Below are 18,971 nucleotides of genomic sequence, written 5' to 3' on the forward strand. Positions count from 1 at the left end.
CAGAAGAACTGCAATAGCAAGTCTGATGCCTTTATGTATCTTCTGGAGAATAAGTACAATTATTCAAGTACTCAAGTGCAATTTAGAGGTATTTTTACTCAAGTATTTCTTCTTTATTCTTCTTCTTCACTACATCTCAGAGGGAAACATTGCACTTGTCACTCCGTTAAACTTACTTGACGGCTACAGTTACTTTGAATCCTTTGATGTGTTGCATTTTTATAGATTAACCATCTCAAAAATCTACGTTTGTTAAAAAGAAACATTAAAATGCTGCATACGTGTCATCTATGTACACATGCATGTATATATTCTGATTAAATGACCAAATTAAAGTGATACTGTGAGATATGATGAAGGATTTTAAAGGGTGAGTTCACCAGTGTTACAAAAAAACATCATATTTCCTCACTTAAACCTGCAGATGCTTTTTTTTTTTTTTCACTTAAAGGAATAGTTCAACATTGTTATTAATTTTCTTGATCAAAGGAGGAAAAGACTGATACCACACCCACATCTGACCACTCCAACATGACACTTGGCATTAAGACTACCAATGGCCAAAGTGCCATTTTTACACATTTCTGTACAGAATAAACAGACAATATGGTGTGTTAATGAATTAACTCAAGCGGTGCTGTTGGTCGTATTTGTTTTAGTCTTTGGACGGAGCCAGGCTAGTCGTTTCCCTTTGCTTCAAGTCTTTATGCTAAGCTATGCTGATCATTTTCATAACTTCATGTTTAAAGGACAGACACGAGAGTTTCTCAGCAAGAAAGCAAACACGTGTATTTCAGAAAACGTTCTTTGAATCATCACGAGCCACAGCCATGGGAACTATTTCTTCGGTAGAAAGTAGTTGCAAGGAAACTGACATTTGGGATTGTGTGAAGTGACTGAGACACTTACAAGTTTCTGCTGAAAAGTTTAAATGTCCTTTTTAAAAGTAGTCACCACCACAAATGAAATTCCTTTACTTGTAAACTTATATATTGACATAGCCGTATTATCAGTGGCATGAAAAGGCATGTCACTATTCATAGATCATCATCTTTATCGCTCTGGTCAACCTTTAGCTCACAGTGTGTGTGTGTGTGGCGATATAGTTTGACACAGTTAAAACACATGTAAGATGAATATAATATGACTGTATTGATGCTGTGGCAAAATGAACGACACAGACACAAAAGATATTTAAATATATAGATTTTATGTACATATATTCATGTGGATGACTAGAAAAGAAACACTATATTCTTACAAAGGAATGATTCAGCACAGTCATATTCCTAAATTAAATAGTAATTTGATACAAAATTACTATAATAAATAAAACTCATCTCGTTGTTTTTTTATTCACACATACCAGTTGTACAAACAATAAATTACAAGTTCAGTGCTGTGTTTCTGTCGTTCACCGAGAGGGGTTTCCCCACTGGAAGAGTCAGAGTAGGTTGTGTGTGTGTGTGTGTGTGTGTGTGAGTATGTATGGAGTATGTGAGGGGGTTCTACAATACTCAAATACTGCTTAACTGATGGTTTGTTAAAATGGTGTTTGTGTCTGAATGTGTGTAAATATGGTTGTATACTAACACATAAATGAAAGATCTATTCGTCGTACAAAAAAAAAAAAATGTCTACATCGTGTAAATAAATCTGAATGTGTGGGAAGAAGAGAGAACTTTTTGTGAGTGGTATGTTGACCCGGGTCGTGTCGTATCTGAAAACTCATGCTTTGTTTGCTCCTGCATAGGTGCCAGACGGGTGGGATTTGCCACACAGGAAAATGCAACGTGCCAGAAATGTTAATACAATAACTGGAAGGGATTTTAAAAAGCACATTAGGTGTGTAATGCTGGGACATGATGCCCATTCAGGAGAGCTGAGGTAATGTTCATTGTCTACTCTCTGAATGTCTCCTTGATAAAATACCCAAATTAAAGCGTGTTATTGTGAGATTTGGTGAAGGATTTTAAAGGGTGAGTTCACCCAAATTACAAAAAAAGCTAATTTCCTCACATAAGATTAGTGCTATCTAGTGATGCAGATAGTTTTGTTATAATTTGACAGTTTATTCTCTTTTTTGATAGTTAGATTGACACCACGCTCATATCTGTCAGTTCAATATGAAGCCAGTAGCTCCTTAGCTTAGCATTAAGACTGGAAACGGATATAGATTAAACAAAAAGATATGATATAATTAGCAAACTTTATGTGTTGTTCCACATATTTGTAATCTTCGGACAGCTAGCCATCTGTTCCCCCTTGTTGTCAGTCTTTATGCTAAGCTATGCTAAAATGTTCATTTCTTCACAAAGCAGTGAATAAATGTATTTCACAAAATCTCTAGAAACTATTTATTTAACTTAACTTCAGAATTACTTGAGTCAGTGTCCCCCGGCACTCATAACAGTCCATATCTTTGGAAGAAAGTAAATCCAAAGAAATTGTTGACAGTGACATTTGTAACTGAGACACTGCCTACAGTTACAAGTTTCAGCTAAAAATGCCCTTTTATCTACTACTTCTTTTGTATTTTGGGTGAACTGACCCTTTAAAATCTTGAATTCTGTGGCACAGTCTGTTTAATGTGGCAAACCCCTCCCATCAGGGCTGGAAACAGGCTAAAACAATCATTTCAAGACAATCAACACAAGATCTAAAGCAGTAAAATAGAGAATGAGAGACGAAAAAGGAAACTAAAGAGCTGAATTGCAAAAGGACATTAATGACTGCATTAGTAGATCTCCTGCTGTCGTTGCGAGTATCCAGGGCACACATTGTCATATTAGCATTGCTTCCTACACAGATAAACAGACAGACAAACAGATATTGACCACCACACAGAAAAACACGAGGACCGTAAACCTCCCAGCACCAGCATACTGATTGATACAAATGGAACTGAGAGTGAAGAAGCTTCGAGACGCAGACAAATACACGCCATCGCGGTACGTACTGCATGTGCTTAAAAACACAGGCCTGGGAACATTCACACACACACACACACACACACACACACACACACATAAAAATCAAGCATTGCCCCAAACCTGTGAGTCATCATTAACCTCCATTAATGTGAAGGAGTGTTATGGTTACTTTACCCCTTTGTCGATTTAACCGTATTAAAGTATGTCCTCTAAAGGCCACCGTATGCTCCCTTCCAATGCAATCACGCCACACTGCTGTTTGTACACTGTACAGGTGATTAGCAGTTTCACCACTGATTTGTTTCCCCGCTGTGCACTATATTACTGTGCTGTTACCCGAGTGTCTGGGTTTACCCGTTCATGGTTGGTCGTGAAGTCACCCTCCCATTGTAATCATGTTCACAAGTCTACACTGTCTTTTAGATTCTCTTGACATCATGGTCATCTCTGTGTCCTTGTGCTGTTTTCTGGTTCTTAGCTGGACAGATTAGTCAAATAAAGACACAAAATGCTTATAATCAGGGCATATAGTCCAGATCCAGTCATGCTGTAAGTATGTACACCTCCTGTAACCTGGACATCTCTGATTCAATGTGGTGTGTCTTGTTTCTAATGGCAGAGACCTCTCTGGGTCAGAGTAAACCTTGCTTTTTCTTACTATGAAGGATGCTATGAAGATACCCTACGATCTAGTGAGCTAATATTTTCAACATTTCAACAAGCCACTGAAAGGTCCATGTCAGAGGACCATAGAAGGTAGTACAATGTGGGACAGGGCTACAATACAGGCAGCAGTAACGAGTGCTTCCCACTGTTGGGGCTCTTGTCTCGGACACGCTCACGACAAAAGATGAAGGGGTGCGACTTCCAAATCCCCACAGTGATCAGAACACATGGAATAGCATAAAAAAAACACAACACGCATGCCATTACAGGGCAACACACACTAAGCCTCCAGGGTTTGGAGACCAAAGTAAAGACAATCAGTTACTGTCCATGTGGAAATGACATGCAATTGAAGTCCTCAGCTATGCCAGGGCCATACTTGTCATTATGGTACGGACACTGTCCTCCGTCTTACTTGTGCTCTGCATAGCTTCTATGATTCCAGGACATTCCTCTGGCATATAGTCAGGTACATCCATGCCACCTGTCTCTGAGTCTCTGTGTATCTGGTCCAGGTGCTTTCAGCCAACATTCACAGTCCTGTTTAAGGTTCTCTGTCTTAAATTCATTGGTTCATAGTCCTACATCCAGCTCTTGAAACCTTAATCAGATGTACAGATTCAGCGTCTTCCTACAAAATTGTTACTTGTCTTATGAATCATTTCTCCTTCTGCCCCCTCAACATTTCTTCACCAGACAGTGTTTGAAGGCGGAGGGTCTGGAACCTAGTGTGCAGCCCTTGGACAGTTTCCCATCCCGGTCTTTACACTGAACTGTCCGACTCTGCCAGCCAGTGTCACAAGTCCTGGAGCAGGTCATCCAGGACCCTGTTACCCACTGGGGCCCTGGGGTTGCAGTCGAGGGACCTGGAGCTGTAGGTGGGGGAGTGGAGGAAGATGTAGTGGTGCTACGGGTGGTGGTGGTGGTGGTGGTGGTTCTCGTCGTGGTTGAGACTGTTGTAGTGCTTTGCGTAGGGGTCGACTTTGGGTTTGGGATGAGCGGAGCTGATGGCAGCTGTGGAGCTGTCCGGCGGGGCATAAAGAAGCTATAACGAACATCTAGCGGCTTTTTAGCGTCTGTCGCTAGAATCTGGACCACCAGTGCTTCTTGGAGAGCCCCGGGCCCCATGCTGTGAAGCCACTCATCCCGTTGGCTCCAGCCGCTGTAGTTGAGCACAGAACCGTTGAGTGGGATGATTGTCTCTGAGGTGGAGATCATGAACTTGCCGTTTAGGAGGTATTCGCCGTTGGGCCGCCGGAGGGCCAGGTAGGCGGTGTAGCGCGTCTGGTCCTTGGCCTTGTGCTGACGGACTTTGACGTGGGTGGAGCCTGCAGGGATCTTCACCACATCTGTGTAGCCCTTACTGTTTGGCAAGAAGCAAAGTAGAAGGGAGGTCAGATCAATATGTAAAACAGTGTGAAACAACGGTTGCATCACCTCAACAACAAATCTGAAGCGACGTAATTGTGGCCAAATGTTCAGACTGAATTGCCACTTTAAAATGCTGAACAAATTGAAGATGTGGACAAAGACTCAGAGGTCTGGGAGCAGGCTTAGCTTGTTCTTCAAGTGGAGAACAACTAACTGTGAACAAACTGAATAGACATGAACAAATGAATTATTTTGAACAATATACATTAGTTGTCATTTGTTAAAACAGCTACTTGAGGCTACATGTCTGTTTAGTCACTGTGACTACAAGGCCTGAGCTTTGAATGCATGCAATCTTGTCTAATCTTGTCTTACCTCTTCTTGGTGAAGTTGCCCACAACACGTATACATCCTGTGCTGTCGCCTCCACATATACCACACTTGTCAAACTGGAGCTTGGAGCCGATGATGCCGTCGCAGCCCGTCCGTACACACTTCCCTTTCACGCACACCGAGCTGCTGTAAGGACGACACTCTGTCCCGTCTACCACCTGCAGACAAACAGTTGAAAAAATACTTAATATTTTCATTAAATACACTGCATCATCTATTATTGTTTTTAACAAACTCACCCTCTGAGAGAACACCACGTAGTATCCAGTTCCTTTTGCTCTGCAGGTCAACTTGCACACATCTTTAGGAAGGACTCCTGCGTACTTAGGCACCCACTCAACAAAGGTCTTCACCCCTTTAGGATCCGTCTGGGGACCGTTGCGCACCTCACATTGCTCCTGCCGGAAACTCTTATCTGGAAAAACAGGTTCCATTATAAAATGAAGGACTGTATATTTAGTATGATGCATAAACATCAGCTTCTAATCAAGCACTCACTCGATGCTGGACATGGTGTGACGTTGCAGGACCGATAGATGGCTCTCTTGCCCGTGCAGTAGCGGCCGTTGTTCCGTGGTGGCGGGTTGTTGCACAGACGCTGGGCGAACTGCACCCCGCCTCCGCAAGTTCTGGAGCACGCACCCCAAGGACCCCAAGAACTCCAGCTGCCATGGTTGGACGCCTAGGAGGAGGGAGGGCAGGAGCGGGGAGAGGTGATAAGAGTTGGCGGTAATGACAGCAGAGGGGAGATCAGAGCGTAGAGAGGGATGAAGAGAAAAGAAAGAGAAAAAAGAGGACATTAGAGAGGACAGTCCGTGCTTATCAGACATGCTGGTTGCTGGCCAAGCCACGTGTCGCAGGGAAAGCCCTTCAGAGAGAGATTTGCGGTAACGAAAAATGTGGCAAGCACTGTGGTGTGGAAAAGAGACAGACAGAAAGGGAACAAGGCCATCCTCATGTGATAAAGCCGTTCATTAAGACGGCATGACTGGATCTGTGGTAAAACAGCTCACATGCTTCCTCTGCAGAACAGCCTGAATGAAATTCTTCAGGTGCTTATTTTTTGGGTTTTTCCATCCAGTGCATGAATCATCAGTGATACAAATGACTAAATAAGTAGCATGCAACATTTTATGAGACAGAGTTGATTCTATAATCCTGAAGTTCTGCAAAGCGTCTTCTGAAAGAGCTTTTCCATTTAGTTCCACTGCTGAGTCTTTATAGCACTTGAACCGCTTCTTTCCACAGTAAAAGCTACTTAATCTGCAATCATACTACAAGAAATATATCAAGGTTAAAAGACTAAAATGGAGGGGCTTAACGTGGCTCCTCGCAGTAAAGCGGTCGTCATGCGAGGCAGTGAAAATGAAGCGGGTCAGAACTTGGGCAGCATCCACACAAGTAGCCGTCTGCCAAGGATTGAGTCAGACGTCATGTGACAAATAACCACAAAGAAAATGCTCTTTCTCTCCTTCCCATTCTTTTTGACTTTCACTCCCCAACACACACTCACTCACACACACACACACACACACACAGACAGCTTGCCAAGAACAAATTTGGTCCTTTAACTCATTGAGGCCTAATTCAATTTAGATCTGTTAAAGGAAGGCCAGGAGAACAAATAGCACAGATCAGCAGTGACATAAATAAACCAGACCACACAATGAAGTCACACAAAGGAACCTGTGACAGTGTGTCTCGCTACCTCTCTGCCCTGAGGACTTTATATTACCTTTATTCCTTTTTATCTTCAAGTCAAGCTCGAACAATGTGGAAATTAGTGCTTAAAATACCAGTTTTTGAACTATAAAAAGGAGTCTATTTTGGATTTTAGTCATTTTCATCTCTCTCCACGCCATCTTACCGAGTAGTGCCTCTTGCGGGTCTTGTCCACACACTTTCCCTGCAGGCAGATGCGTCCCTTCCCACAGGGCGTTCCCTCCACGGCCGGCAGCTTCTTGGTGAGACACACCATCTGTCCCTGGCGGATCACGGCGCACCACAGACGAGAACACACGTCCATGCCTGGGCAAACCGTGTACTCGGGGCCAAAGGCCAGGCGACACTGGCGGACGGCGTCGTAGCTCTGCCCCGGGAGCTCCTCAGGGCCCAGCAGGGGCTGACGAGGGGAGTCTAGGAGACACTCAGCTGTGGCAGGAAAGGAGGAGGAGGAGGAGGGAATTTTAGAAAATGCTCTGAAACCTGCTGGTAATTGGTGGGCGAAAAGTCGACTGACAAGCTGGGCCTCAATGACCTTTTTCTCAATAAAAGCGCTGGAGCAGCAGCAGATACCGTCAAGCTTGAAACATTGCTGTTGCTACATGAATTATGCCGAAAGCGATGGAGTTGGCGATGGAGCAAATGTCAACTGACAAAGTTTTATGGGGGTTAGGAATTAAACCTTGATCATGAACTTGATAAAACTTGATGCAACGGGAACAAAAAGTATGAGTCATCTTGATTTCCTGCCACTGATCTGTCTTTGGCTGCACTGAAACTACAGTCTTTAACAAGTTAATAGGACTATAAATAACCCTATTAAGAGAAATTGCAGTTTTGTAAGTAAACAGCTCTCAGTGGTACTGTGGGACAGAAATTTGTAGATGGAGAACATTAAACTTCTGCAGACTGGGAAAAGTTCTCACTATTCAAAGAACTGCAGATGTTTGCTGAACCACAAGCACAGACTGTTTCTTTCCGCCTTTGTTGTTCTACATTTTCTCCCACGCTCACCGTTGCCATCGTCAAAGAAGTCAGTGATGGTAGCCGAGGTGCAGCGGCTCCAGGGTTTGGAGGCGTCGATGGAGGTGAGGATGGAGGACATGAGCCGCTTGTCGCTGTTCACTCCAAAACGCTCCTCGCAGAACTTCGAGTCGTCATGGGACAAACCGAGCAGATGACCTGGGGCGTGGAGAGAGAGGACACCATGTGCACAATTTGAGCTGAGGAGGCTTGACTTGAGATTGCACATGCAGCAAGAATGCTAAAAGAAAACACAGCGAGTGCTCAGGTATCAGGTGTATGATGTCAGACAGTACTCCCGTGATATTAATCAACAAGTGAGATGTGCTGACAGATGTGCATGTGCCTGCCCCAACGTGCTTACATCTATGTGTGTATCCATGCCTACCTATCTCATGCGCGACAGTGAATGCAGCGTGAAGCCCGTCGTCCTCGATGACGGCGCAGCTTCTCTCTGGAGAGCAGATGGTGCCGACGTCCGCCATGCCCAGGGTGTCGCAGGAGTGGTGGCCACAGAGATCCTGGACAAAGGAAATACTGTAAGTTTAAGTGGGAAAGTCTTCACCTCGATACTTGTGGAGCGATAAGACATTATGGGAAGAATCCCTAAAAAGATGAACCAGCCATTGTATCGCCCTATTCAACCCCCACCTGACTCCACTGACAAAAACAGCAATCTTACCTCGCAGAGCCTGTGAGTGGCTGGTCTACTGCTTCTTCATCATATTGTTACACAAATACTGTGCTGCATCTGAGCTAAACCTTTACAATACCGAAGTCACACAATAACACAAACTCATTGATTGAGACCTACAATTATTATGTTAAATTATTGTTTTTGTCAATGGAGTCTGGTGGCTTTGAACTGGGTGATATAGGGGCTATTTCCCATTGACCAAAAAGGATCTGACTATTTTATTTTGTCATTTCAAACCCAAAATATGTAAAAATAGAGCCCAGGTTTAGAAATACCAGAGTCGACCTTTAGTCAGTGCCACTGGCTGGTGACGCATGCTATAGAAGCAGGTATGTAAACACACGATTAAGAAGTAGTGCACCATAAGTCATTGTGACAGCACTAAATTCAAGGTTAATAAAGCTGAAGGCTTGTGAGAGACAGCTTTAAAAAGGACAGTCAAAATCAATGCGGCAGAGATCCACGCCCCAAAAACATTGAACACAACACCTCCCATAATGCAATGCTTTAGAGCCTCCCTGGATTTCAAACTCTACAACCCAAGTTTGTAATACGAGCCAAGCTGAGATATTCAAGTGACGTCACTTGTGTAAGGCCGAGCAGCACTTCCTATGACTAGATTATGTAAAATCTATCTGTGTCTCTGTGATTTTGCTTCCATTGCTTTTAATGCCCACTTCCTCCCTCTGCCTGCATCTCTCTTTCTGCTTCATGGGGTGTCAGTACACAGCATTGATCTTTGTTTTGATTCCCACACATGTCCATGCAGATGAGGCCTCAGGGTGCTCAGCCTGGCCCTGCTGAGTGCAGCGATCAATCAGTTAATCATACCATCACATCAGACCAAGCCCGTCTCCACATGGGCCCGTGCACATGTGCATACACACTCACGAAGCAGCTCAGCATGCTTAGAGCGCACAAAGATGGACGGAGATAAACATCCGACACACACACGCACGTGCACACACACACACACACGTACATCCCGTGGAGAGGATGAATCGTCATGTTAAGTGGTGCTGACAGGCCTGCTGGGTCGTGTGTGAGAGGCTCTCCGGGGAGGGTGTTTACCCGTTCCGGGCGGCTCGGTTTGGAACAAACCGCCTTGTGTTCTGTGCTCACACACTTGACTGACTGGGTGGGACCACCTCACAAGCACACGCACGCAATTACACTCCCATGCACACGACTGTAAGAAAGAACGTGCACGTAAATAAATGGGCACACACAGAACCACATATAAATGCAAGCACCAAACTGTGCTTAAGTTTCTCTGAACTTTTCTACGTGCAGACAAGCTCAAAAATTACAGAGAGAAGTCTGTTTGTTTTGAATGAGACACTGAGAATGTATGGAGAAGTTTGTCTTCACATTTTGTCTGTTTCTCTTTCCCAGTTTCCCACACTCTCTCACCCCGATGCTCTTTACACCTCCCTCCATTTCATTTATTTATTCATTCACCCACCTCCTAAGCTCCGGTACGTAAAACTGCTTTCGTTCTGATGCTGCGCGTACACACGGCTTTCGTAGTCACAACAGTGTAACAGGAAACACGTGGGCGAAAAGTAGAAAAATAGGAAACGCCCATTTGAAATTAAATGGTGACATGTGAGAAATATCTGAAATGACTCCAAAACTCACATCCCTATCTAAGTATTATTTACAAGTCCCTTCCCAGCTTTGTTTTCATCCAAAGGCCTCTGACACGAGTGAACGAGAAATAAGTTCAGGAATCAGACACTGGGGGTGGGGGGATTTGGGGGGGGGGGATCGGTTGAGGCATGCAGGAAATTAAAGAGAAAGAACTGAGAGAACAGGGAGTTACAGAAATATTGGCAGAAATAACAGGAGAACAGGTGGCAAGCTGGTTGCTTCAAGATCAGGAGACGATCAGAGCTGTGTATGTGTGTGTGTTACAAGTCCACTTGCAATCTAAGCCAAGGCTTGTGTTAAACAAACAGCCAGCCAGACCAGACACACACACACACACACACACACACACACACACACACACTAAAATCCCTCTTGCAGAGTGAGGTCAGAGTGAGTTTAGCTCAGTCTGTGTGATGAAAACACACTGCAGGCTGATTCAACAAACCTGCTAATCAAAAGCAACAAAAATCAGCCCTCCATCACTGAGTGGACGGGTCACTAATGAATGGTCACAAGTGATTGGCAGGTTGTCAAACAATTTCATTGTCATGGTACTTTATACTTGCTCTCTATTTCAGTGGGAAAATGGTACTTTTAAACCCACACAAGCTGCAGACCTCTAACGATGGAACTATTGATTGATGTTCCACCACTTTGGTCCAGACTCATATGGGTTAGCTCTAATTATTGGATCGATGGCCACGAAATTTGGTACAGGCCTCCATGGTCCCCAGACAATGTTTTTTGTAATAACTTTGGTAATTTCTTAACTTCAACATGTTAATTTTACTTGTAAAACTAGTGACATTCCCATCAGCCTCAGCAGTACTTTGTGCTTAATGCTAATGTTAGCAAAGTAACAAACTAGACTAAGATGGCAAACATACATATCTCTGAAATATCAGCTTGTTAGTGTTACCAACATTGTTTACATTAGCATTTAGCTAAAGCACAGCTGCATGCACGCAGCTCAAAAGTGGTCCCAATGCTGTTCCCTGTGGAACACTGAATTTAACCTTGAAACAGGAGGATACAACATTATTATAAAGAGAGAAGAATTGAGAATTTGTTTGAGCAGAGCCAGACATGCATCAGCAACCTTGAGGCCCATAATGATCTAGAGATGCTCTAAGTGGATGACATGGTCCAAAGTGTCATCAGTTAGACACATGCCAGATCAAAACACAACTCTGACTGGTTGAAATGAGTAAATGGTGTTACTTTACTCTGCATGGAAACATGAACCAGCCTAGAGTCAGTGCAAGCCTCGTCTAAAGTTTCCTTTGAGCAAACAGGAGTGCATCACAGTGTGAAGAGGGTGAGGCTAATGTCTTGTTACCGAGAACTCTCTGACCACTTGTGTAAGCTGACAGACTCGGAGGCTGGGTGGAGGGTTTGGGATCCAAGAGCTGTCTGCAGGCTGTCAGCATCTGTCAGTCGAAGTATAGCATGTGTGAAATATCAAGAACCGTTAAAGCAAATAGAAGGACTAGCTGTGACGGGGGCGAGGGCTGGGAAATGTACACTTCAATGTACAGACACACATAAACACATAGAGGAGGAGGGAGGGGTGGGGGAGACAAGTGCACAGGAAAGGGAGGAGTCCAAACTATGCACGTGTGCACATACCCACATGGTGGAAAAGAATGTGTATATATACATGCTGTGTCTATATCAGTGTCAGTACATAAAGGCTTTCCCTCTGTTTCTGCAAACTCTTATAGTTTATCAACTTTCAATGGAACCATACGGTGTTAAGTACAGAATTATCTTTGAACAGTTTGATTATTCTTACATAACTTTGTGTACACGCAATTTTGATCACGGCGTGGCGTTTTTTCTGTATTTTCAACTGCATTTCCAACAAATGCAGGTGGCTCGGGCGTCGTCATGTCACCTGCGACATTTCTGGTGTTTAGGCTTATTCTTTTACCCAAAATGCTTTACAGATTCACCTCTAATTCCTTCAGTTCAGATGGGAATTTCTGCACAAATGAAATCCTCTGTACTAGCGAGCAAAGACTTGAATTCTCACATCTTGACTTGAAAAAATAACCCATTGCTACAAAAACACGATGTGTAGCCTAATATTGAGATTAATATAATCCACTCATGCCCTTATTTTGTATTCAGTCTGGTCTTGGCGGTCAGCTAAATGCCCTAAAATCTAAAGGCAACATGTGAAAAAAAACAAAATCAAGTTTTATGAGGTACTGTGTTTCGCATGTATTCTAACAAATGTGACAGTGGCCCAACCTCAACCTGGGTTGAAAAGGTCAGCGCTTAAATATCACCAGCATCACAAGTATGTGCTAGCAATGTCTATCCAAATATTTGAGCTATTGCTGCAAGAAAAAGAGAAAAATAATGTATGTCAATATCTCCACAGCTCTGCAGCTCCCTCCAACCATCTTACATAAGGGCTTTGTCTACTGTCCGAGCTCACAGCGAGTGAACACAGCCATGCATAACAGTTAATGTTCCCATATACACAGATACACACTCAGAACAGTCCCCAGTCCCCTCAATGTGCCCGTTGTTTTGTTCCGGTGCTGGTATGTGTGGAACAGGGTGACACGGCCGCACGGGTCAGCTCACTGCGGGTACGGGGTGTCGGGGTAATTGGACCTGACCACAAAGAGACGAGTTCCCTCCAAGTCTGTGCACTCCTGCTGCTGCCCCCCCCTACCCTGCTCTCCCCACCCCATCTGGGAACAATGGTCTGACTTCACAGTCACAAAGTCTTCACTGAGCTTCAGTTCTACTTCGCAATCAACTTCACAGTCGCTCCAAATACACATATGAAGCGGATTATTTCTTTTGACACATAAACTACCATTTGGTTACTTCTGACATTCAGAACAATGGAACACTAGACAGACCGTTTCCTAAAGCACATCTGAAATGAATCTACGGTTTCCACTCAAGTTACAATGTTATTTTCCTGACAAGTCTGGAGATCAACACTATACCATGCCTCATATATCCAACTTAGGCCTGTCTTTTCTTCTTTCTCCACTCAGTCTGCAGCTAGGTAACAGCTACCTGATCCAAATAGTTTTCCTCCTGACTGGCATCCCGTCACTGGAAACTCTAATGGCTCTACGCTGTTTGTAAAAAGACTAATCTTGAGCAGCTCTGGACACTGTGCGGGGATCTCCTCTGACAGCCATTCTTGCCAAATGATTAATGGCCAAATGAAAGTGTGGTTCTTGTAAAGAACGGGGCACAACAGCTTTTTTTTTCTGCCAAGATGTCAGCATCTTCACATTCTGCCTTTGTCACACCTTAGCTGCAATGCAAATGAGAGCCGGCGGATTTTCCAGCAGTGCTTAGATGTAAACTCACCCCAGCCCTGCTCGTCTGGCCATTATAGTGATCAACCAGGTAAAGTAGCAGCAGTTTAAGCACTCAGCCAAACCACAGATTCCTCAAAATGGCCTTTAATAGCCATAGAGTTCAAAGGTCAAAGTTAAAGTAAGGCGGTGGCTGCTTTCTTTGGCCTATTAAGGTCACGACCCTGAAGTCAAGTCATGCATTAGCTATGTACCTACTGCACACTGGCCATACTTAGGTGCAGTTACGCTCATTTGTCCTGCACAAATGCAACAGATAAAGATCAGGAATCCACCACGTAATCTTTCTCAGAGCTCTGTGCTGTGTTACAGGGGGCAGCGGCAGCAGGAGAGGGATCGCCTGCTTCTTCTGCCGACAGGTAACATCTACAGCTCGACCTCCACGCTAAAAAGGTGAGACGTGCGTGAGTGATGATCGGGAGACAGGTTCATTAATAATGCAAGTGCTGCGACAGGCAAGACATTCTGGTCTATAAAGTGAATATTGACCTTTTATTAGTCTGGGTTTCAGTAGAGCTGTGTCTTCCTCTCAAAAGAACTAAAATCATGTGCAAACTCTGCAGACTTCAAGGTTGTTTGGTATGAAAAGGGTCCACTAAGATGATGTATACTTGTGAGGCCTAACAAGGGCTGCTCAGAGATGAAAGGGCATTTTAAATCAGTGCAGAGATACAGACAGTGAACGGGTGTTTTAACAGTAGAATAGAGAAAAACCTGTCATGTTTCATTAGTTTCCTGTCAGTTCTGACTCCCTGAGGCATCTGGGTGTCCATGCCGGCTTGACCTTGCACCCCCTCCCCTCCCAAACCCAACCACGGAAGGATGGCACCGCCTTCTGCCTGGGATCTGTCAGTCTTGCCCCTGCAGGTGTAGCGGCAACAGGGTTAGGAAGGAGCCACGAGTTGCTTGGCACGCAGGATCTGGGCCACTTTGCCAGCCTGCTGACCTCAGGTATGCACTACCGGCTGCCTTGCCAATGCATGACGGCGCCAACTTGCTGCTGATTGCCAGGAGATCCGAGGTAATACCCCTGCTGCTTTTAGCCTTTTCCAAGCCATGACAAGACCCTGCATGAGCTGAACACGCCGCAGTCCAAGGCGAGCTATCTGACACGTCAACTGGAGCTAACCACCATAAAGCCACACCCGGAGAGGTGAAAAAAAAGCGTGCAGATCTGCTGCGGCTTTCAACCAAGAGGAGGAGGAGGAAGGAGGAGAGAGAAAGGGATGGTGAAAGAAGGGATAAATGAGTGTGGTCTGGGTAAACTTCAGGCTTCTCGCAGGGTGGATGTGTTTGTTTTTCTGACAGCTCCCAGCCCCAGCTGACAGACGCTGGAAAAGTAACTGAGGAAAAATGTGCAGTCTGGAGTGATGAGAGGAGAGAGGGAGAGAGGGAGAGAGGAATCAAGGCCGGGTGACTGTCTAATTAACTGCAGCTTCAAGAGAGTTTTGGGGGAGATTCCTGCAATGCATCCAGCAGCTGATTTCAAACCTACCCTGGGAAGAATTTGGGCTCAGATCGCATACCCTCTGGGGTTTCTGTGCTATGAGGGGACAGGGAGGGGGAGGCTGGAGACAGAAGAGCCTGCCTAGAAAAACACCAGGCGCAGGAAACGCCGTTTTAAAGAGAGACGCTGCATTACGCACACGAGAATGTGCGCAAAGAGCAGAACATATAGGACAGAGGTGGACATGAGCAGGGACGTGTGGGGAGCAGGTTGTACAGTCTTTATCTACAGACTCAAGGGGAAAACAACGTGCAATTAGACGTGTGAGTCAGTTATTTTCATTACAGAGTGTGTTTTGCCGCCCATAGGCTGTTTGCAATAAGACACCCAGTGTGCCAGATGTTTGGGCTTCAGGTGGACCAGCTGCCACCGCGTGCACCAGCAGGATAAAAACAAACCGTGGCGTCACTCCGCTGCCTTGGCATCACACCGGGGCGCTAAGCCGCGTCTCCTCCGCCGCGTGGGACGGAGGAGCCGGCGCCTGCCAGGTGAGAGGAGCGCACAGGTGGAGGAAAGCGGGGTTTGAAGTTTGTTTACCTGCCTGGTGAAGAGGATGGCGGCGTCGTGGTGGTGCTGGTGGTCGTCGTCCAGCGGGTTTTGCTGGTTCTGCCACTTGCAGAAGCTCTTCAGCGTCGCCGCCGCGTTCTTGGACACCTCGAGCCCCTTCTCCTTGTCGGTGACCGTGGTCACTTTGACCACCGACAGCCGGATGGGGTTCTCGATGCTCGCGTGTCCGTACAGCTTGGAGGCGACGGAGGCCAGTGTGAGCAGGTAGTGGTTCAAGTCCTTGCCGTATTTCTTGGTCATGGTGTCGTCGGCCACCAGGAGCAGCTCCACGTGCCTGGCGCGAGAGACCGACCTCTTGCGCCGCGTGCCAAGCTCCGGAGCGCCAGGTTCGGTGAGCTGGCTCCATCTCCTCCGCCCGTGCGCGCCGTGGTCATCCGCGTTCTCCGCTGCGACCCCCTCTCTGTCCCGTCTCCCCCCTCCGCGACCTCTGTGCCGGCGTTTCCCCGCCGCATCCCTGCGTCCTCTGCGCCCGTCGCGCGTCCCGCAGCTCTCGCGCCCCTCGCGCATGGCCTCGAAGCTAAAACTCTCGCGCGTGAACACGTGGAGCGCGCTCTCCGCGTCCTTGTCCTGCAGGGCGCGCACGTCGTGCTCGTGTCCCTTCGCCCTGATGATAGGCGTGATGGTGTACCGTGTGTGGCTCACGGCGAAGAAACCCTCGAGACCCCCGCCGCAGAGGTTGAAGACGGCCAGGGACTCCGGCTTGGAGTCCACCGTGCCGCGGTACACGCATTCCCGCTGCAAAGGCGCGTGGCTCTCTCCCATCATAGCGAGCACATACTGGGGGCTGAAGTGATGCGACAGCACCGACTCGTCCCGCTCCATGTCCAGCTGAAACCGGCTCCCATCCAGGTACACCAGGTAGCCCACCTTCCCTCCTCCGTGGTAAATCCGGTCAATGGTCCGCACGACCCCATCTGTCCTCCGGGCAGGTGTGAGAAGCGACCCGTTCGCAGGTGGAAGATAGAAACCCTGGAAAGTAGAGAGCCCGGCTCCCAGCTCCAACTCCACGACGCACAGCAACAGTAGCCGAAACCAGAGCATGCCCCCGGCCAGAGCACCAAGGAGCCGCACCATTGTTCATTCCAACCCGAAAAACATCTATGTATCCACTAAAACAACCCCGGACTGTCCGAAGAGACAACTTTCTGCATTTGTTCCTCTAAAAAGCGCATCCTCCCGGTGTCCAAATCCCCCATGAAAACACACACAGTAGTAACCAACAGGCGAGCAAACAAGACCTTTGAGGGGGGGAAAAAAACGGAAAAGAAAAAGAGCAGCAGAGGAACTGTGTGCAGGCTGGAGAGCACTGAGCTGAACTTGGAGAACAAAAACACAAAGTTTGCTCTTAATAGGACCCGGAGAGAAAAAGTCCTGCCCCCTTTGCGCTCAATCACCACTCCTCCCCCCCTTCTCTCTCTCTCTCTCCCTCTCTTCCTCAAATCAGAGTAAAGTCAAGTGCTGGAGGAGAGGAGAGGAGAGGAGGGAAACCTGAACAATGCTGTCACTACAGTGTTTCCCATTGGCTCAGACAAGGAAAAAGGAACCTCTTGTACTTGTGCAGGTCCATCCTAAAGCTGTAGGAACCCTGCTGAGAGTCAAATCATAAAATCCTTCTTATGTTTTCATCAATTTCATATCACAGTCCCATGTATCAGGAAGAAAAAACACCCATCAGCAACACAACTTCCTTAAGAGCCACAAGCCATTAATGTCTTGATTAAACACCAGTTATTTTTACACTTTTACCACTTTGACTCCTTTAATAATTGAAGGCTAAAAAGTCCAACAGGATTTGACTGGAGAGTTTTCAGCAAACTAGAGGGGAATAGATAATTTATGGCCATTCCCGAATAAGAGTTCTGGGAGTTTGCTGTTCCCGTGTGAGACATTTAATGGTGTGTGTGTGTGTGTGTGTGTGAGAGAGAGAGAGGGGGAGGAGATGGAGGAGATCTGGGAGCGTGCATACAGTAAGCGCAGCCCTTGAGTGTGTGAAAGTAAGGAAGAAAGAAAAAAAAAAAAAAAGTTTGGGTGTGTGTGAGTCTGCAGGTGTGTGACTGGGCCTGGAACTACCCTGGGAGCTGTCTTGATTATTTATTGTACCTTTAGGGAAGTGTGTGTGGCGGTGCCAGTGGGATGTCATACTTGTGCGCTGAGAGGGATTTAGCCATGCATACCTCACTGGGGCTGAAGTCACACAAACACACTCAGCCAACTGGAGAGTGGCTTTTCTTAAAAGTCTTTCAAGTTCCAAGACGGCGCTCATTTGCTGAGTCACCTAACAGCTATTACCTTCCTACTACCACAGAGGGGGTTTCAGTGTGTGTCTGCACGCCAGGGGGGAGGCCTCTTCTTTGTGGATGCACACACGCCCCACGCAGAGCTCAGGAGCAAGATATTAGGTTTCAACTATGTCCAATGTCGGCTCTCCTAAAGCGGCGCGCTAATCCAAAGCCTCCCCTCCCCTTCTACGTGACTGCACGGTGTGGGTAGCATGGCCTGGTGCATGCAGCCAGGGAGTGGGCGGGCGGCGGAGGGGCGGCCAAACACGAAACGCGGTGTGCTGCCACCGAAAGCCTCGCCGTCCCTGTCAAATCCAGAAGAACACATCAACAGCGGGGAGATACTCTACATTCAGACAAACCTCCAGAGAAATGGTAGCTGTGGTGATGGAAGTATGTGTGTGTGTGGGGGGGGTGTGTGTGTGTTGGGTGCCCTTGGGCCCTGCTGCCCGCCGCCAAGCATGACAATACTACGGCCTTGTCTTCCACAGCATCAGCACGGTGACCACTGCAGAGTGGATCCAGTATCGAGCTCAACTTCAACGTCCAAATCACCCGACTGTTATGCAACGTGCCTCCCACCCCCACTACCCGCCTCTTTTTCTCTCTGTCCTCGAGTCACCACCACCCCCCGCTGCCGCCTGCTTCTCCTTTACACCAAACTGTCAAGTGTATTACCTGCAGTAAACGGACGCCCGTAAAGGAGAGAGAGGATGTTTGATCAGCACGGTGTGATGTCAAAGATGGTACAAGTGTGTGTGTGTGTGTGTGAAGAGACACATGAACTAAGCATGTTGAGTTAAT

General features: G+C 46.5%; 1 protein-coding gene across 1 annotated transcript; it reads right to left on the reverse strand.

Moving 5' to 3' along the window:
- Positions 1–2,863: 2,863 nt before the first annotated feature.
- On the reverse strand, positions 2,864–17,128 carry LOC139223437 (A disintegrin and metalloproteinase with thrombospondin motifs 5). Its single transcript, XM_070855346.1, has 8 exons — positions 15,859–17,128; positions 8,497–8,629; positions 8,100–8,267; positions 7,231–7,514; positions 5,862–6,045; positions 5,603–5,778; positions 5,346–5,521; positions 2,864–4,962 (listed from the first exon to the last, which is right to left on the reverse strand). Exons 1-8 carry the CDS (start codon positions 16,960–16,962, stop codon positions 4,278–4,280), a joined length of 2,910 nt encoding a protein of 969 aa, XP_070711447.1. The 5' UTR covers positions 16,963–17,128; the 3' UTR covers positions 2,864–4,277.
- Positions 17,129–18,971: the final 1,843 nt, after the last annotated feature.

The sequence above is a fragment of the Pempheris klunzingeri genome, chromosome 24 (genome assembly GCF_042242105.1).
Source record: "Pempheris klunzingeri isolate RE-2024b chromosome 24, fPemKlu1.hap1, whole genome shotgun sequence".
Lineage (NCBI taxonomy): Eukaryota > Metazoa > Chordata > Actinopteri > Acropomatiformes > Pempheridae > Pempheris > Pempheris klunzingeri.

What these genes read in the sequence shown, in the direction of transcription:
- LOC139223437 (XM_070855346.1), bottom strand. Translation starts at nt 16,962, where the DNA reads ATGGTGCGGCTCCTTGGTGCTCTGGCCGGGGGCATGCTCTGGTTTCGG. An exon ending in CCATCCTCTTCACCAGGCAG is followed by an intron (nt 8,630 to 15,858) that starts GTAAACAAACTT and finishes TCCTTTGTCCAG; the next exon opens with GATCTCTGTGGCCACCACTC. An exon ending in GGCAACTTCACCAAGAAGAG is followed by an intron (nt 4,963 to 5,345) that starts GTAAGACAAGAT and finishes CTTGCCAAACAG; the next exon opens with TAAGGGCTACACAGATGTGG.